At 39.0% G+C, this 20,575-nt stretch overlaps 1 protein-coding gene across 1 annotated transcript in view; it reads left to right on the top strand.

Annotated features, from left to right (window-relative positions):
- The window catches only part of DNAAF9 (dynein axonemal assembly factor 9), a 72,604-nt gene that overhangs the window by 31,876 nt on the left and 20,153 nt on the right, over window positions 1–20,575 (top strand). Inside the window, exons 13-28 of the mRNA XM_041488149.1 lie at window positions 2,376–2,463; window positions 2,894–2,970; window positions 3,234–3,278; window positions 3,733–3,778; window positions 4,088–4,199; window positions 4,648–4,718; window positions 5,457–5,507; window positions 6,315–6,402; window positions 8,478–8,581; window positions 11,154–11,300; window positions 14,229–14,317; window positions 14,537–14,635; window positions 14,895–15,012; window positions 15,804–15,892; window positions 17,918–18,076; window positions 19,901–20,026. Coding sequence (XP_041344083.1) covers window positions 2,376–2,463; window positions 2,894–2,970; window positions 3,234–3,278; window positions 3,733–3,778; window positions 4,088–4,199; window positions 4,648–4,718; window positions 5,457–5,507; window positions 6,315–6,402; window positions 8,478–8,581; window positions 11,154–11,300; window positions 14,229–14,317; window positions 14,537–14,635; window positions 14,895–15,012; window positions 15,804–15,892; window positions 17,918–18,076; window positions 19,901–20,026 — 1,509 coding nt within the window. The remainder of the gene's footprint in view (window positions 1–2,375; window positions 2,464–2,893; window positions 2,971–3,233; window positions 3,279–3,732; window positions 3,779–4,087; window positions 4,200–4,647; window positions 4,719–5,456; window positions 5,508–6,314; window positions 6,403–8,477; window positions 8,582–11,153; window positions 11,301–14,228; window positions 14,318–14,536; window positions 14,636–14,894; window positions 15,013–15,803; window positions 15,893–17,917; window positions 18,077–19,900; window positions 20,027–20,575) is intronic.

Raw genomic sequence — 20,575 nt, forward strand, 5'->3', positions numbered from 1 at the left:
AGTAAAAAAATAATCTTAACACTTACTTGAATAATTTTGAAAGATACTTCATGTGAATCAGGGGGAAGAAGTCTCCCACACTGTAGCATCTTCCACAGATGGAAGAAAAAGTAATTTTTGGACCAGTTTCATTAAGAATGTTTAAGATTTCTGATGCTCAGTGAAAATGCCAACAGGGAACACTCAAACTTGTGAAGAAATTCACTGTGTTCAAGTTAAATCCAACTTAATCTTTCCTAAAATTTGGGAAGCTGCAAAGCTTCTGCATATTTTAACCTTCTCAAAATCCCATTTATTTATCCATGTTGATTCCACTTCCTGTGCATGTTGTAGAACCCTGTCCAGCTTGGAGAACACAGTAGAAAATCTTTGCTCTCTCTCTCCATAAACCAGACTTTTCCTTAGAGATTTTTGTCCTCCTTATTAGTTGGGATCATTTTAGGAGCCTGTTTTTGCTTCTGCAAAGCTGCATGACCTGGTAGCAAGATACTGAAAATATTAAAGATGTGTCAGTACTGTCACACTAAATACTGTTGACTCTTGGTAATTGTGAGACATAAAAATGGATTTACTGCACTGAGCAGCAGATTTTCCTTTTTTTAAAGAAAACTGAACTCCAACAGGTTGCATTTATGTACTGCTAAAATATTTTTTGTTCTCCTTCAAAAATCCTTTGTACTGAATGCATTTTAATCAAGATGAGTAGAGAAGCTCTGAACAAAGCAGGGGTTGATAAAGGCAGTAATGTAAAAATAATATCTTTTTCTTGGAAGCATCCCTGTATTGGTTCAAATAACCTAATTTCAATAACAGTAGTATAATTGGCTTTTTTTGACAAACTCATGATTTTCAGCTCAGTTTGCAATTTTGTCCTGCTTCTTACAGTTGCCAATATTTTATAAAAAGTGAAATAAAAAGTATTTTCTGAACACTATTCATTCCAAATTTGGCTGTACTGATTGCCTGGAGTGCATAAACCAACTCTGTAAATTGGATGACAAACTGGGATAAAGTTTTTGGTTTTATTTTTATTTTAAGAAAATATTTCAAAAGCAACACAAAAGAAATCCTGTGCTGCTTTTTATTTATTTTTTTTCACTGCTAGCTTTAAAATGTTAAAATGGGAAGAAGAATAAGACAAAGGACACCTCACTGAGGTGTTTTCTTACAAATATATCTGTAAATTTGAGGGAAAACAGGAATGGTTACAAAGCCTGGAAGAATTACAATATAAAAGAATTACATTGCTTTACTGGGTGCAGTGAAATCATGCTAAGTTCATATGAAAGCACAGGAAATGACAATCCAGAAACCTGAAAAAATACTGAGAAAGCTGAATTTTAAAATCACTTGCTGCTGTTGAGGATGATCCAAGACAAGCTTTGGTGCATTTTGGGGTTCCTCCATGTTTGGGATCTTTGGATGCTTTTTTTCCATCCTTCAGGAATGCTTTGCATTTGCCTTAAATGCTGTATCCTTCTCTTTCCTCCCCCCTCTTCCCTCCCTCAATATTGGCAGTGGAGTGATGAGAAAACTTAACAATTAGGGAGTAATTTTATTGTTCTGCTCATCTTTTGGTTGTAATTTAGCAGGAAAACAGGGGCTGATGTTCCTTGGTTGGGCACACGTGGGTTTTTCCCCCAGTGGTTCTGGAGCTGTAAATGTGTCAATAGCTGAAAGTCACTCCTGGCTTCACCTGACTTTGGTTTATTTCTGTACCATTTTTTCAGTCTCCTTTTAAGAAGGGAATTGGACTAAGCTGGGATGGAGATTTCATGGAATTGTGGAATGGTTTGGGTCGGAAGAGATCTTTAAAGATCATCTCATTCTAATATTCTGCCAGGAGAGGGAGGTACTGCAGGGACACCTTCCACTGTCCTGTGTGGCTCCAAGCCCTTGGACACTTCCAGGGGTCCAGGGGCAGCCAGAGCTTCTCTGGGAATTCCATCCCATGGCCTCCCCACCCTCTCAGGGAACAATTCCCTGCCAGGATCCCATCTGTCCCTTCCCCTGTCAATGTGAAGCCATTCCCTCTGTCACTCCAGGCCCTGCATTTAGGATGTGATTCCTAAACCCACCTGCAGCAAAAAGCAGCAGTAAAACAGATTTTTTTATTCCTGATTAGCAAAAGCACCAGATACATTTATATCAAGAGTTATTTCCCCAAAATATCCTGTAATTTGAGCAATTTCCTCGCTCTAATTTAATTTTCTTAAACAGAAAGCTTAACTATAAAACTACTTCACTTATTCCAAAAAGAACCCCTTCCTTATTATTAAGGGAGTTGTGCAATGAGAGGAAAAACTGCTCCTTTAAAGAGAGGAGGAAGAAAACTCTGCCTGTCCAGTAAATGTTGTGTTTGTATTTCTCTTCAGTACGCTGTTGTCGCAAATATATTCTGCTGTTGTAGAGGCTGTGCTTGCTGGCATTGAGTGCTATGCTAAAACTTCCACTGAATCCAAGGTAAATGAAGTTGCTAAATGAAATTTAATTGTTCTCTCTCTCTGTAATTGTTGATTTGGATTGCTTGCAGTGTGAGATTTACGTGCAAACCAAAAAGAAAACCAAAAGAATTCCCGTTTTTGGTACAATGGAATGACACAAGGTTCATACCCTGGCCTCCAAGCAGGCTCTGAATTCTGTTTAAAAAAAATAAAATAAAAGAGATTTCAGAGTGTGTCTAATTTTACCCATCTCCAGTTGGTTTTCCATCTTCTCATGAATTTTCCTGACCTCATAGTAAGGCAGATGAGATCTGTGAAAGGACAAATTTTAGCCTGGTGCATCAGTGTGTTACTGTTCAGTGTCTCTTGTTGGTCTTAGGGTGCTCCTGGAGCTGCTGGGATTTGGAAGGATGGGAAAGGATGTTTTATTTTTTATTTCCTTTTTTCAGGCAAAGGAGGTGGCAGAGCAGGTGCTGCTGTCTGTGTTAGACACCCTTGGCTTAGCACAGCTGAAATCTGCTTTACGGTGTGTATTTCCAGTGTTGCTCATTTGGCTTCTTTGGGGGAAAAAATATCAATTATAAACTGCAAAATATTAATTTTAAACTGAGCTTGCCTAACTGCCAGATTTCAAGACTTCATAATGCATTCAGCCTTTAAAAATCATTATAATGATTCCATTTTCCAGTTTTCTTAATCACTTCTTTAGCTTTAAGTCTACTCCTGCTTATTTTTCTCCATTTAAAAATCTAAACCACACATTTCACCTGTACAATTTCTATCCCACAGCTCCAAAATTGCTTTTCAAATCCAGGCTGTGAACAACCATGGCAGGTTTGTATCACTATCTTAGAACTTTTTGTTACTAATTAGTGCTTTACATACACCAAGAAATAAATTTTTCTCCTCTTGGAACTCCTGCAAAAACCCTTGTGTTTGATTATTTCACACAAGGTGCTTTTGTGTATGAAGTAGTTCAGTGATTTCATATCTGTAATTCTGTGGAATCTTAAAAACATTAAAAGGAATAAAAAGCAGTTGGGCAGACTAATTTTTATTAACTGTTAATGAGTAGAAGCAGCATGAGCTCATTAAGAGTTTCCTTTTAAAAATGCTTTTAAATTAGTTGATATCACAAGCTTGTGCTTATTTAATCCCCACACTAATTGATTGAAATGACCTGCACAAATAAGTGTTTATATTAAAATAAAACAGCTTTTTTTTGGCTGCTGTGGAGTCACAGAAAGATGATGTAATTAAAAAAATGTAATTATCATTGTTGTTCTAGAATTACTCCATTAGATAACGAGGACAGCCTGAGTTTGATCAAAACGGTAAGAAATAATAATATTTATTTATTTATTTAGAAAATAGAGCTCAAGTGTCTATTTTTCTGGGGCACACTGAGATTTTTATGTGAATACAAGTGTAAGAGGAGACATGAGAGAGATTTCAGATGCTGCAACAGATTTAACAAGAAGTCAGAATTCAGAATAAAACATCAACACACATTTATGATCTCAGGCTTTAACCACAATATAGAAATAGTGGTTTAGGATGTTTGAAAAATACAAATTTTGCTTTTTCAATTGAAATATTTCAAGTTCTGCTTTCTCTTCCCTCCAACTGCTGGATGGCTGCAGGCATCCATGATGGTGTTTGACATTCCAGACCTGCTCACAGGCAGAGGATGCTTGGGATCTGTTGTGTTTTCAGAGTCCTTCCTGACATCACAGATACAGGTCAAAGAAAAAGGTGAGCGCATTAAATTCTGAAATTCAACACCATTCTTGTCCTTCTGTTGGCTTTGCTGTCATGGGAGAGCCAAAGGAGTTCCAGTGGATGTTTTTGCTCTTACCCTGATGGGTTTGGAACACTAAGAGCAAAGGAAGAAGCCAAGGAAAGATCAGAATAAATCGGGATTTCTTTGGAGCTCTGTAGCACAGGAGGACTGGGAGTTACTCTGCTGTGAAAACTTCATTTAAACCCTCAGCAATCCTTAAAATAATAAGATTTTCATATTTACTAAAGCAATTTCAGGTCTTAACAGTAACATACTGGGCATTCTGAAGTATGAGGGTGGTATAAGTTTAGTGGTCATGGTGATATTAGGTCAGAGGTTGGATTTGGTGATCTTGAAGGTCTTTTCCAACCTTAATAATTCCCTGATTGCACTGCTTTGCTTCCCGTGGCTTCCCTGCAGATGGCAGCATCCATCCAGACTCCAGGCACGTTATCCTGACTGCAGCTATCCCAAGATTTGCTTCCTGGCTGGTGAGTGAGAGCACAGAGCCTCAGTTCAGCTCATCCACAGGGCAAAACTCCATCTGGGAGTGGGCTGGGCTGAGGGAAAATCTGGAACCTGAGCATTGAAACACAATATTGTAATATTAACGTGCCCTGGTTTTTTAGATTTGGACAATAAGTGAAAAATTAAGTGGAAGCAAGCTGATGGTTCCATGCATAGCAGGAGTTTTAAATTATTATTATCATTTTCGTTTTCGTTTTCATTTTCATCTCATCAGGTTTTTCTCTTTTTGAAGATCTGGTTGTTTTTGAAGTGCACAGTGTGGCTTTTGAAAACTCTGTTTATTGTGGGGCATTTTAGATCAGCCCAAAAGAAAGCAAAGTCTGATTCAAGACTTCTGATGCACTACACTGTGTGAGAGATAGAATTCCAAAGAATGTGACAAAGCTGGGCAGTGCCCTTTGGCAATGCATGCTTGAACAGTAATAAAAGATAAAACTGCATACTTTCTATCTATATAATATTTTAATCTATAAAACAATTTAATGGGGAGAATGTGGTGCAAAAAATAATTGTGGTCCCATGGTAACACAGTATTAAGAGCACAAAATTGTTTTTAAAACTCTGTGGGCTCAGGGCTTTCTCTGTCTGTGGTACCTGAGGTTCTTGTTGGCCTCAAAACTTATTTAATGCTTTTTATTTAATGTTAGACTTGCTTTATTTATATAAATCACAATTCAAATGGAAGCTGTTTCTGGCTGCAGGTTGAAGACAGTGATGTGAAACTATCTGAAAAGGCACAGCAAGTATTGAAGGTAAAATGAAATATTTTTGTTAAACTAAAGAAGTTACTTTGATGAACCAGTGTTTGAAAAACCTGAGCTACTACCAGACTCTCTTTTTATTATGTGTGTTACTTCTCTTCTCCAAGACTTGCCTGTTCTGCCCTGCCTTTTTCAAACTTTGACATACAAAATAATATATTGTGTGTAAAAGTTTGAGGGTTTCTTTATTTCAAAGAATCATAAAACCCAAGAGCAAAAAGAGTCCTAATAAAACTATGATTTCATGGAAGTCTCACTAAACATTACTCATGGAGCTCATGTGTCTCCAAAAGCCCCTAAAACTCGATGCAACTTTCTTTTAACTTAATTAGCATGCTAATGTCTAAAGGAAAACATTCTAAGCACTAGGAAAAAAAAAAGAGTTTGGAATCTAGAAACATCTTAAATCACATGAGTTTCACATTTGTGGTGCAATTTGTGGTTCCCAGGAATGTTCATTATAAATAGATTTATTTTCATGTAATATACTTTTAGCTCAGTAGATGGACAAACTAAAAACAAAAAGCTCAGCCTTGTGGTTGTGACAATAACTTGTAACTTCATAGCTGCTGGCAAAACCAAAATGGGGGGAAGGCTTTTAAAAATTATCCTCTTGCCTTGCTCTCTTTCCCTGCTCCTTCTCTATCCATGCAGGATAAAACTCTTTTCAAAGTTCTTGACTGATGCTGTTTGAAAATAAAATATTTTCTCTTGGAGCAAAATCAGGAGAAAATGTTCCTGCTTGGATTGGTCCTTGATGCAGTCTGTGATGTTGCTGTTTGTTTTTTTTCTGTTTAGGAGGACAAATCTTTCCTGGGCACTTTACTCACTGGGGGTGATGGAGTTTATATCTGTTCCAGCAACCCACAGGCCATGCCTGCAGAAGGTGAGATGTGGTTGGGTTTTTTTTTTTTGGTTTTTGGCTTGTTTTTTCTTGTTTTTGTGGTTTTTGTTTTGTTTTTAAACATGAGAGAGAGGTTCTGGGATTCACACTCTGGTGAGCCAAACTGTGCCATCATCTTAAACTTCCAACTTCAACTTAAACACAACTCTCTTGTGTTTAATTCCATGTCTGGTTTTTTGTCCCCAAGCTCTGCCTGAGTGTCCTGGAAGGAGAATTCCTGCAGAGCTTTGGAGACCTGGCAGGTGGGAGGAGGCTTTTCCCCACAGCTCACCTTCCCAACATGCACAGCCTTCCTTGACAGATGAGCTGCCAGATGTTTTCTGCCTTTTCTGTGTCTTACAAACATGAGGTTGGAAGGATTGGCCACTGCAGAAGTGCTGTGGGCTCCCAGCTCATGAGAAGGCAAATATTCCTCTCAAAGCCTCCTCCTGGAGCTGACATGTTCCAGGTTTCTGCCACTGTCATTTTCTTTAAGGAATTCAGAGTTTGTCAGCTCAGCTGCTCACTGTGGCACAGAAAAATGCCTGATTTTGGTCCTTCTCAGATCCATTCCAGTTACAGCTTTCTGACACAAGATCCCTGGCAACACCCTTGGATTATTCCTCTTTTTTTGGTGCCTTTTCCTTCAAGAACTTAAACAACATGAATATCCCAGGAATAAGATTGAAAACAATTTGATAGGACTGTTAGATTTCCCTCCCTCCTTGTGCCTTGAATTAATAGATTCTTTTTAAGGCACAAAACTTTTCTAGTCCATATATGTATATATATCTTTTATCCAGAGAAGGTGTTATTGTCACAGTTGTGATGTGCAGCAGGAGGTGCTCAATATCTGACATTAAGTGCTTGGTGCTGACAGTCTTTAGAGGAGAACCTTCAGCTTTATTGTCTTTGCCCTGGAGTGTGGAGGATAAATAATGATGTGCAAGGCAATTAAACAGCAACCCTCACATAAGGGCAGCTGCTTTGGCTCTAATTGATCAGATTTCAAAGAGAAGAGGTTAATGCAGAGTGTGATGTTCAGCTGTTTTGCAATGCAGTGCTGTGGGCACTTGTTCACTCAGTAAATAACTAGAGAACTCTGGATTTATTTTTTTTTTTGGCTTTGTTAAAACTGGCTCTGTGTGCCCCCAAGGAGCAATTAACTTTTTTCCTTTTTTAATTTTTTTTTTTTTATTTTTTAATTTTTAATTTATTTTTTTTTTAATTTGTGCAGTTCAGTGTTTTACCAACTCTTGAGCTGGAGAGTTGGGTGCTATAAATAAAGAACATTATGAAACACTGCAAGGAACATGAAATTTTTTTAGGTGCCATGTGACAGTGAAGCTGATTTTGTTCCTCAGTTTGTTGTGCTCAAATTTGGGCTCTGCTGAGGTTGCAGCCCTGTAGTCTGGCACTATGAGGTGCAAAAGGTGCATAAAATTCATGGAATAGTTTGAGCTGGAAAGGACCTTAAGGAACATTTAGACCCAACCTCTTGCCATGGGCAGGGACACTTTCCACTAGCCCAGGTTGCTCCAAAAATTTTAATTATTAAATTAAATTTTAATTTAAAAGGCAACTTTAATTTTTTTAAGTTTAATTCAAACTTAGTGTTTAAATTTTCCACTTAAACATTTTTGCACTTCAGTTTGTTACAATATTTAAATTTTCAATTGTTTTGGATGCAGTCTTTTCTTAAGTTCTTGTATTGTCAATTTTGTAGTTCTGGAAGTTTGAAATTTGGCAGGATGGGATTTGTTTGCTTTTAATTAAAAAAAAAATACCTCAGAATATTTATGGTAAGTTCTATGGAGTCAGATGAACTCAGATGCAATCATAGTCATGATTCCTGCCCTTGGTAATGAGATCCAGTAAAGACTGAATGGTTGTAAATATTATCCCAAATAAATATTTTTATTTAATAAAAACAAAATAAATATCAAATTTACTGCTTGCTAAATACAACAGAATCCTGCAGGAACATAGATTTCTTCCTCAGGAAGACAAGACAGTCACCATGAGAAGCTGAAGTGTTGCTTTATACCCCATACAGTTCTTTTTCCTTCAAATTCTAGGCAAACTGCATTTCTTTTCTGATGGAATTCTGTTCTGTGATCCCCACCACGGCAGCATTTCCATTTCCAAGAGCCACATGAGTTCCATTTCTCTCTATGATGGGGTGAGTATTTTGTAATTTCTCCTGTCATAAAGTTTCCATCAATTTTTAGCAATGATTCTGTTGGGTCCTGGTACAAAGTTTAGCTTTAAGTGTCTGTTCAGCTGTAATAACTGATGCAAATCACTGCAGTTTTGGTGCTGATTAACTAAAATTAGTGAATAAGGAGGAGAGAATTTTGTTTTGGAGTTAGCCATGTGCTGTTAACAGTGTGAAAACTGCTTTTTGTTAAAAAGAAAAATTACAGAACACAACATTCATCAAACATCTCACAGTGTGAAGGGATGGACAGAGAAGAGTTCAGAGGGTGTTTTGGAGGGTGAAACGTTGCCTTTTATTAAAATATATTTGAATCTGTCACTTGGCCATCAGGGCAGCGTTCAGGCTCAGTGGCAATTGAGAGGTTAATGATGGCAACACAGCTCTGTCCACCTTGAGGCAGAAACACTGGGTTAACCATCACTTCTTCAGGGTGGAAAAGAGATTATTTGTGTTGGTTACTGTTTCCTAAACACTGGGGAAGAAAAAAAAATCAAGTTTCCTTTAGTTTCCCTTTTGTTCAGGTACAGTATTCCCCATTTATTCAGCAGCATTGTGCTGGGTGATTTCATCCCACAATACAGGAAACCAGTAAAATACAATAAAAATGTGATTCAATTGAGATGAAAACACAGCAGCTCAGAGAGTCTTACCTTAGCTGCCTTTTCTTAGACATCATATTGATTGCCCCTCGTTTAAGAAGCTATTTTAACACTGACCTTCCTGTGATTGTTTGAGTCAAGACACTCACTTTCATAAAAGTTGCTATTTCTGGGACCTGGCCATCGTTCTTGAAATGATGCCAGGTTTTTGTGTGAAGCTAAGCCTTGACAGGGAGTGTATTATTGTTCTACTGACTTGGCAGAATATGAGGGTGGAGGGTTTTGAAACTGTTAAGAAGTGACAGGAGAAGCAGCAGAATCGTTGGTTGCTCTTTCCAAAAGTTCTTGCAGCAATACTGATGGAAAAGGAGAATTTAATGTTCTGATTAAAATAAAAGATACCAAACTTTGAAGTGATGCAAAATGCAGGTTTTTTAGCAGCTTTAGCATGATGCCTGTGAGATATTCTTCTTTTTAACTTGAAAATATCTGTAATTCTGCTCCTGCACGTGCTGCAGACTCCTGTGCTGTGAGGAGCTGGGCACTGAGCTGCCCCTGAGCTCCTGAAATCCCTGGGACTCATGCATGGAGGGCAGGGGAGATTCTGGCCATTCATCAAGGGAACAAATATTACCCAGCAATATTTAGATTTCACAACGACATTAACATCTTGTAAAACTTGGAGCTGGCTCCTTTCAACCTCGTGTCCGTGGGGATTATTGCTGCTGCTGCTTTTCAGCTTTTTTCAATTTGTGGAGCCCAAAATGTTTTCCAGGAGCAGATTTTGTTGGACATTTCTCGTGCTGACAGCAGCGTGGATGAGTTGGCCTTGGAGTCACTTCTCAGGAAATCTCTAAACCATCCTGCAGAATCCAGGATCTGTGGATTCTGTTTCAAAAGCCATTTTCTGTTAAAAGAAATTGTTCTCTTTGAGGAGAATATTTTTGTATGTTCTTCAGTGACCTCAGTGACTTCGAGAGGATTATTTTTATGATTAATCCCTCAGTCAGCAAAGCAGAGAAATTCTGTTTGCAAATGTCTCTGAGCTGATACCAATTCTTATGTAACAGTTCCCCAACTTGAGCTTTTTCTTCTCAGCAATGAGTACAGTGAGTTCTTTGCCCATTTCTATTGAAAGTGAAGGGGATGCCACTAAAATTCTGATTTGATCCCCACATAATTGAATTCCCATTTCCCAGAAATACTTCATGCTTCTAAATTGTTCTGATTTTCTAAAACTTTGATGTGAAAAGGACTTGAGTATAAAACACTTCAGCATCATGCAGATTTGTATATAAAATCCTGTCCTGGATTCCACAGTCATGGAATGGTTTGGGTTGGAAGGGACCCTAAAAACCATCTTGTTCCACCCCCTGCCTTGGAGCTCCTTCCACTTTTCCAGGTTGCTCCAAGCCTCATCCAGCCTGGCCTTGAGCACTTCCAGGGATGGGACATCTCCCACCACTCTGAAAAAAAAAAAAAAAAGCTCCAAAACAAACTAAAAAATACCCCAAGAAAAACAAGTCAGTGTTTTCTCAGAACAGAAATGGAACCTGAGTTCTGTGCTTCTGAGGGAAACACAACCTGAGGGCTTCAGCCTCCCTTGTCACCTTTTTAGGTGGCATTGAATTCATTTTTCATCTGCTGTCTGTGTTGGAGATGTGGGTGTAGATAAAAAGTTTGTTGTTTGAAGCAGTAGCAGAGGAAGGGTCTAGATTTTGGTGTAGACAAGAGAAGATATTAAAATTTAAGCTTTGTTTCCAAAACAAAAGTTTAGTGCTTCACTCAGACTCAGATGCTTTGTTTTGAGCTTGTGATATCTCCAGTAGCTGCAGAGTGGAAACTTAGGGGTGCTCCACCCCTGCTGCTCCATCCCTGTGCCATGCAAAGTAGAAAATATTAATTTTAACTTGTCCTGTTTCTTTCTTTTCCAGGATTCCAACAGCGTTGTTGCTGCTCTCTTTATAGACTTCAAAAGTTCCCTGCTTCCTCATCTCCCCATTGAATTCCACACCCAGAACAACTTTCTGATGATTGCACTTTTCCCCAAAAGAAAGATTTATAAAGCTTTTTATTCACAGGTAAAGTGGAAAAAGTTTGGTTGGGGTGGGGGAGAAACCACATAATTGCTCTGTGTGTTTAAGATGTGTGAGAAACTCAAATTTCTGTATGAATTTCCAGTGATGGTGCTGCTCGTTGTGTTTAATGCTCCCATGTGCTTTCACTTTGCCTTCTGAAGGCAGCCAGGGCTCTAAAATCTCCTTTTCTGAGCTGCATTTCTGGTGTCTAATTTGCTGCAGGGATTGTATGGAGTGGCAGAGGTTCCATTGTGTGTTTTTGTGGTCAGACACATTTGGATCGTGATCCTTGGGGAAGTGCAGTTGAAGTTTTTCAGTCTCCCATATGGCATTGTATTATTCCCTAAGTAGATTGGCTTCATGCATTGTGCTGCAGAGGCTTTTAATAAACCCAGCTTTGTAACAATAGTGCTTTTGAGGAAATGAGCCTGGAGATTTTAGGGCTTCACAAGGGTTTTAGGATGTGCTCATCACACTGGGTTGGAAAAGACCACCTAGCTCAGTGAGTAGTCCCCACTGGTCTTATTAATGGTCCCATAAAATGTCTCCTCCTTTTATCTTAAGTGTTTAAATTCCTCCCACTGTTCCACTCTGTGAATGGTTGGCAATCTGTTGTTTGTTTGTATTTGAATTTTCAGCCTATTTTATTAATTCTACTTCTATATCTGTTTTATTTTTCTTTACCAGAACACATCCTCGAGATACTCACAAATCTCAGACCTATTCTTTCTGCTTTATTTGGCCTAATAAAACAAAACCAGATTATTTTCAATCTATGCCTATAAAATGTTCTTTTTTTCTTCTGATAGTTGTAATGCTTTTCTTTTGATCTGGTTTTTGGCTGTAGATATCCAAACTGTTTGTAGTATCTGAGAGTAGGGTGTTTGTTTCTTCTGTTGATTTTTCTCAGGGCTATTTATTCCTGTCCTCCTTTGAGTTAATTTTTTTTGGTGAACAGTTCCACACTGATGTTCATTTTGGGCAGTTTAAGTTTCTCATTTGGCACCACACCAGTTGCTTTGCTCAAGCAGATAAAACAAATCTTTTGTCTTCAGGATGTTCTCTCATGAACAAAACTCTTCATCAAATTGACTCCACCTGATTGTGTAAACCATGGAAATATATTATTGTGTTTTGTCAGTATTTACCTTCAGGTGTTTCTTGATTTCCTCCAAAATTCTTTCTAAAAGTCTGTGTGCCTCACAGGTTACAAGGATTCACTAAAATTCAGGTGCTGCTTCTACTCTTCTCAATTATCTGGCTTGATACCTCACTCACTGGAGCTGTACTTTGATTATTCCAAGCCTCCTGGAATTAGGGAATTGCAACTGCCCTGTTACCCAAATCTGGGTTTGTTAAAAACTGAGATGTTGAGCCCACAGAGGTGAAATCTGCTGTGCAGGATGAGGTGATGCCTTTGCCATCCTCACTCTAAAGGGTGCCAGAGGAAAATTTCTTTAGGCTTTGGGATGTGTTGATTTCTCTCATTTTTTTTCTTTGATGCCATAGCAGCTCTTTTTTAAACTTTCCTTGAATTATACAAAAAAGCCTGATATATTTCTTCTGGACCTGATATATTTCTATATTTCTAACACTTGTTAGCCTGACCTATTTTTGCTTTATCCCCAACCCTTTGACTCTTACAGAACACAAATTTCCCTTGCCCATTCCTTTTTTCCATCCCTCCCAGGCATTTCTTTGAGTCTCTTCTGTGTGTTTTGAAGTGGTTGTTTCTTGAGTTGTGTGGATCCTTCTGCATGAGCAATATTGCCTTTGTTAATATCAAAAGTATATTTTATTTTGATGGTTTTTATCTCCTACCCTTGTGTTTGAGATGCTGAGTTTTTAATGGAAAGCAGTCGTGTCCCCCCCAGTTGTTTTGTCTTGCAGACAGTTATTGTGAAAAATGACAATGGCTGTTGCCTTTACTTATGAAAAGAAGGGAAATTCCAGTTGTCACTTTGTCCCCAACCCTTTGACTCTTACAGAACACAAATTTCCCTTGCCCATTCCTTTTTTCCATCCCTCCCAGGCATTTCTTTGAGTCTCTTCTGTGTGTTTTGAAGTGGTTGTTTCTTGAGTTGTGTGGATCCTTCTGCATGAGCAATATTGCCTTTGTTAATATCAAAAGTATATTTTATTTTGATGGTTTTTATCTCCTACCCTTGTGTTTGGGATGCTGAGTTTTTAATGGAAAGCAGTCGTGTCCCCCCCAGTTGTTTTGTCTTGCAGACAGTTATTGTGAAAAATGACAATGGCTGTTGCCTTTACTTATGAAAAGAAGGGAAATTCCAAACACTGACAGGACTTTGTGATTCATCTGAATCTGATTTCTAGGTTCCCAGTGCCATTCAGATTAATGTGTCTTGGCTGGAGCAATTGGATGGGAGCCAAAACATTCCCTGGAGAAACGAAGGGTTTCCTTTTCTTTTGGGAGGGAGCAGAGTTTTTCTTCAATTTCAAGTAATGATTGCTGCAATCTCACCTCATGAAAATTACAGCAGTGCTTCAAAGAGACTTGAATTAATTCAGTTCCTGCTCTAGAGCACTTGGGCTATAAACACCAACATTTCTATCAGGGAAAACGAGGCCGTTTCAGTAAATTCCTAAAGCACTTCCAGGCTAGCCAAAGAAAAGGTTGCAAAATCTGATCAGTGGATTTGAATTCTAAAATTGAAAGAGATCTCAAGGCACATCTCATTCCAACCCTCTGCCATGGGGAGGGAACCTTCCAACTCTCCCAGGTTTCTCCAAGCCCCATCCAACACTTGGACACTTCCAGGCATGGGGCAGCCACAGCTTCTCTTGCAGCAAAACCTTTATTGTACAATATTTAATGGCTTGTGCCTGTTTTTTTTTAGGTGAGCAAAACCAATTCACAGCAAATTTGGGAAAATAATGACACTCATGCATAGATCTGGTTTGTTCCAGGTTTTCTCTGCATGGCAAAACCAGACAAACTCAGGATTATCTTTAAGGGTTGTCCCAGAAGAATTCCTGTCTGAGGAACAAAAGAGGCTGTAAGTTCCTGCCACTGCAGTGCAGTTACACAGAAGCTGCAATCAGAAAAATGCTGTTATTTATTGGTTTTGATAATAATTATTTTTTTAAAATTGTGCATTCTTAGTGCAACACTCCATTTTTTTTTGTACCATTTCATATATACCCATGTGGTTTAAAGAAGAGAAATTTTTAGGTTTCTTCTTTAACTAATTAATTAATTAATTTCCTTCTTTTAGGCATTCCAGTGTCCAGAAGCTTTTCAATGCCTTGTCTTTTGCTTCTGGGGAAAGATGCAGGGAGCTGAAACTGTCTGCTGCCATTCCAGGATTGGAGAGGTGAGAAATTACTTTTGTGTTCAAGGGATTCATTCTGTCAGAAATTAGACAAAAATGTTTTGGTAGATGTGATAGCCATCTAAAAATGTTTCTTAAATAATTCTCTCTTTACACTAGGATGTTTTTATTCTGAGATGAATTATTTCCTCTCTAGCTTGACCTTTTCATACTCTTGTTTTAGTAATTTCCCAGCTATTTATGTGGATGAATTTTTTTTTTTTTGTCAATTGTAAGGAAGTAAACCTTTTATTTTTGGAAGGTTTGTGCAGCACTTCACAGTCAGCAGCGTCAGCACCAAGCCAGTGATGAGGGCACATCTTCCTGTCCTTCTCCAACAGTCAGAAACCATTTCTGACAGCAAAGCAGAAGGTGGTAAGGTAAGGAAACAACTCTACAATAATTCCTAGCCCTCATATAGAATATTTGGAATATTCTGTCAGTAGTTCTGTTGTAGTGTGATAAAATACTAATCATGTTCAGCCATGCTCTGCCTCCTCCTCCACTACCACCAGTTTTTGTCTTGTTTTCCTGGTTATATACTTAATTCTTTTCCATTTAAACAATCTTTTGGAAGTGCAAATGGCCTTTCAGCCTGATGAAGTAGAGGCAGAAAATGAGGTGTAGATCTTTAAGTGAAGTGTTTTCTCTAATGTCCTGAGAGACTTTGCCCTAAAGCAGCAGCTTGTTTTTTATGAATTGCTGAATAATTTAACTGAATTGTTCTCTGGAACATAAAAGTCCTTTAAATAGCATAGAGGTAGCACATGATATTTAACATTTGCTGATATTATCTGTACAACACTCCTTTCTCTATAGGGGAAATAACAATTGTCCAGTTTAAGGTGGGCTTTAAATAGCATTTTCAAAGAAAATATTTCCTGGGAGCTTCCCAGCTTTTGAAATCTGCTGAAAACAAAGTCAAAGCAGCAGGAACGTAATCTTTCCTTGCAACATTGCTGGGGTCTGGTTCAGAGACCATTCTGACAATTAATAAACCCTTAGGAGCATTTTAAAATCTGATTTTAAGGTTGGTTTAACTGCGGATTCTTAAAAAAAAAAAAGAAAAATCTATATGAATCATAGGAAACATCCTTTTTGGTGTCTGCACCAGTATCTCTGTGGTTATTTTGTGTTTAGACTTCCCTTGTGCCCTGTTCCTGTGTTGCAGGTGATCATCACCATCATCACTGGGCTCCCAGGGTGCCGTTCCAGCGACCTCTGCTCTTTCCTTGTCACTTTTACCAAGGAGCATGGCAGGTTGGTGCAGCTCTGCTTACACTGAGCACCAAAAAACAGCTTGGCATGAAGGCAAAAAAAAATTACCACTGTTTCATTTGGTGTTTTTTTAAACCTAATTTCAGACTGCCAGGTAGATTTGCCCTTAAATTTATACATTTAGACAGAAAAACAGCACAGGAGATTTCTTTGTTGCCTATTCCATGTGGTGAACAGCTTCCATTTATTGATTTGTAGTGATTCTAAAATGCTTTTCTGGTTTTGTTTTGTTTTTTTTCTTTTTTTTGAGAAAAGACTGTACTAGCAGTCCTTGCCACAGCATTGTTTTTAATTTAGCCTGATTTGAGGTACATTCAGGACATCTGTTGTATGGCAATGAGATAAATCTGCTGTAGGAATTTGCCATTCTGTGTCTTGATAGAACTTCTGAAAAAAAAATAAATTATCCTTTTAATTCTTTTAGACAAACACCTTAGCATTTAATCTTAGCCATGTTCTGCACTGTTCTTTTACTTTTAACTCAATGTCTTGATTTTATCAAGTTGATTCAGAGCAGTTTTGTTATTCTGTTATAGGGCAGACACGTAAGGTGACTTTTGAAGGTTGTGTAATAACACAGCTCCTCATGTTTTCCTGCAAATGTCATTGTTACTTTCCTTTTTTGCAGTGAAATATTTTCATGCCAAGAGTCTTGAATTAGATTTGTCTAATTTTTGTTTACTGCATCACTGCCAGTGATCAGAATTACTCATATGATGTACAGCTTTGAAAAAAGCTGGTGAACACAGTTTTATTGAAAAGCAACAAAAAAACACCCACAACCCCCTTTGGCAGCCATGTAAAGAATGTGCATATGCTGAAAATGATAGAAAGCCAAATAAATTCCCCTTCCCTACGTGACCATGTGGAATGAGATCATGACGAGAGCTGTGAAAACTTTGCGCTTGTCAAACTTCATTTTGGTCTGTTGCTTGAAAAGAGGTGTTCTGGTTTGAAAGCAAAATCAGTGAGAGACTCCAAGTCAGAAATATAATTTATTAGGAAAAAGGGAAAAAAAAAAACCCCAAATACATGCAATAATACAAAAGAAAAACCACTGAGAGAGTCAGAATACAACCTGTGGGTCAGGGTGTTGGTAGCAGTTCAGCTGGAATGGTGGCTGCAGTCCTGGAGTGTCAGGTGTGGTTCTGTTGGAGCAGGGATCCTGTAGAAAGGTGGAGTCTTCCTCTGAAGATCCAGTGGAAAAGACAGTTGTTCCTCTGGGAATGCAGTGGAAAGTTTGTTCTGCTGTCCCAAAAATCTCAGATTGTATCCAGGTAGGAATGCTTGGCTCCTCCCCTGGGCAGAGCACCTCCCAGTGGGATGATGGAATTTTATCAGCCATGCAGGGACACTCACAGGCCCATGAACAGAAGATAATTAATAATTAATGGCCCATGGACAGAAGATAATTAATAATTAATGGCCCATGGACAGCAGAGATCTCCTGGAGGGAGGATTGGTTATGGAAGAGATAAAGAAAACTGCCCAATGAACAGAAGAGAACTGCCCCAGCTCTGGAGATGGAAATAGAACACACATTGCTTGGCAGTCTAGGACAATAGGAAGCAAACAGAAGTGTTCTATGGAGGGGTTTGGTCATTGGCTTGTAAGTAAAGTTGGGTTAATAGAAGAAATAACAATTGATGATTTTTGAGTGTATTTATATCAAGGAAGAAAACAAAGTTGTTAGTATGGAAACAGATTAGAAAAGATACATGAGCATTTTTGTAAGCTAAGCTACATGCATAAGTAGATGTGTATACGTGCTTTATTAAATTTTTGTAAAACTTTTGCCAATTATATTGACGCTAATTGCTTTGCACCAACGAATAGAACAAGTTATGGTGACGTAGTTAATGACTTAACCTTGTTAATAAGAATATATAAGAATATACAAACTAAAAACCACACAAAATAAAAAACCTTTTTCTCCTTAAACGCTGCTCACGTGTGTATGTGTCACTCCAGGCTGACGATGGCCTTTGCTCTCTGTGTGTGCCTCAGGTGGGTTGTGTATCGGCAGACCATGGACAGCCCGCAGTGTTTCAGCGCCTCCCACTTCCAGCGCTTCCTGGCCGGGCTCCTGGAGGCCCAGCAGAACCTTGGAGTCCATCAGCCCAACCACCCTGGGAAGAGCAACAGGCTCCTGGTGGTGCTGCAAGGGTAAAGAATCCAAACTCTTGGAGCTGTTGTGTAGAATAAGGCAATTTTGGTTTATGTGTGGGCCAAACTCAGCTTTTCTGTCGCTGTTGGTTTTTGTTGTTCCTGTAAAAAAGGTGTCCTTAGCATTCCTTGCATGTGCTGGGTGCACTCACAGCCCTGAACCTCCCTGTGTGGGCAGCAGGGGAGGGGGATTCTGCCCCTGTGCCCTGCTCAGGTGAGATCTCACCTGCAGAGCTGCCCCAGCTCTTAGGTCCCAGCAGGACAAGGACTTGGAGCTGTTGGAGTCAGTCCAGAGGAGACCAAAAACACTGCTCTGAGGGGCTGGAGCCCCTCTGCTCTGGAACCAGGCTTGGAGAGCTGGGAATGCTCACAAGGCTCCCGGGAGAGCTCAGAGCGCCTTGCAGGACCTAAGAGAGCTGGAGAGGGACTGGGGACAAGGCACAGAGGGACAGGACACAGGGAATGGCTTCAGATTGAAAAAGGGGAGATTTGGTTGGGATACTGGGAAGGAATCCCTGGCTGTGAGGGTGGGCAGGCCCTGGCACAGCGTGCCCAGAGCAGCTGTGGCTGCTCCTGTATCCCTGAGGTGTCCAAGGCCGGGTTGGAGCAGTTTGGGGTAGTGAAGATGTCCCTGGTTGTTGCAGGAGGTTGAACTAAGATGACCTTTAAAGGTCTCTTCCAACCCAAACTGTTCTGTGATTCTGACTCCAGAACTGCCAGCAGAAATCAAACTGTCAAAGATCTCCTGTTGCCTGATAGAGCAGGTGATAAGGACTTACTTAGTAACGTGTTTTGGATAAATGCCATTTTCCTTGTGGGATAAAGGTGAAGACTGAGCCACCTGTGTTTGACATTTCCGTCTGAAATGTAGCATTTGAGAGCCAGGATCATCTTCTGAATCATTAGAAGGTGACACAAACCAGTGTGAGGGAGGCACTACCCTGACCTGGCTGCAGTGATTTCCAGCTCATCCTCCTCACTGAGGATGAACAAATGGAGCTCAGCATTTTCTTAGTTGTGGTCCATTCTGATAGTGTTAAAAACCATCATTTTTTCCATGTTGGAGCCAGATTGATTTATTTTTTTGTGTAATTAGTAGGGATGGTGTTAAATCCATTGATGGGCAAAATAACTGATACTCTGGTAGCAGCACTGGCTTCAGGAACAGATAATTGAAAGTTTTCCATTCTTTATGGGTAGGTGGGTGTTGGTGTAGACAGCTTTAGAGTAGCTGAAGTTCTCTAAATATCCCATTCAGCTGATAACTGACAGTAGAGAAAAGTTTGTAACTGGCTGAGAAATAAATACCTGAAATGAAAACTCAGGTTCACCAAAGCCTGGATGTCATACAGAGATAAAATGCAACAGTGGTTCAAGTCCTGATAAAAAAAAGGATACATTAATGGTAGAAACATATTTAAATTGGGATGCTGATAAGTGAGAGAGGCTGTTATTTTATTCCTTTTTTTAACTCAAATTGTGCTTAATTTGCTTGGCATTAGGCATAAAATGTTTGTGTTACATTGTGCTTTTTGTGCTTTCTGCAGGCTGGACTTTCCAGCTGTTCAGTGCAAAGTTTACACTGTTTTTCTCTGGATTGTTAATAATTTATTTTTAATGTAACTTCCAGTTAGCTTGTTTGCTGGATTTGCTTAATTTGTCTGGATTTGCTTAATTTGTTTGGATTTGCCAAGCTCTGAGCTGGTTTCCATCTCTTTTGGTAGCTCTTTTGGAAGTCCAATTTTCCTCCAAGCCATCGATTTCTTCCTGAGTAGGGAACTGTTCTGTTTCTCTGAACCCATTTTTCATTTTGGTTTCTTGCAGGTACACTGATGTTATTGATGTTGTGCAAGCTCTGCAGACTCACCCTGACCCAGATGTGAAATCTTCTTTCATCATTGGAGCAGTCAACACCTGTGTGGAGCCTCTGAGCTGCTACATGGAACACAGGTGTGCTTTGAAATATTTTTACAAGTTTAAGAGCAAATACGGCAATTTTTGGTATCACTTTTGTAATAATTAGTGATTTGTGATGGTCAAAAGCCACTTAAATCCCATAAAATTGCTTAATAATTCAGCTTGGAGGAACCTGGAAGTGCTGTTTGGTATATCAGGATGGCACTTGGTTTCCACTGGATATTTAATTATATATAATATCAATAGAAGTTCAGCTCCAATAGTAGTTCAGCTCCTAGAAGAATAAACAAAGCTTGTTTAAGTACAAATCCTCTGGTTAAGGGCTTTGTAACATTTGGACAGTCAGTTATCCTTGAATAATTCTTTTTTTTGCAATCTTGTAGTAAGTCAGACTAGAAATGGAAACGTGCTTCTCAGTTTGGGTTATCCATTCTGCCACTACTTTTGGATGTTTAAAAAGACTTTACAAGTTTAAAATATGGAATTGAAGGGAAACAATCCCTGAAATGGGAAAGAGAATGACAAAGCACGGAAGCCAAAGCATTGCAAGTGTTAAAATCTGATATCCTGGGTTACTGCAGA

The sequence above is a fragment of the Pyrgilauda ruficollis genome, unplaced genomic scaffold (genome assembly GCF_017590135.1).
Source record: "Pyrgilauda ruficollis isolate IOZ18807 unplaced genomic scaffold, ASM1759013v1 scaffold88, whole genome shotgun sequence".
In the NCBI taxonomy this organism is placed as follows: Eukaryota; Metazoa; Chordata; class Aves; order Passeriformes; family Passeridae; genus Pyrgilauda; species Pyrgilauda ruficollis.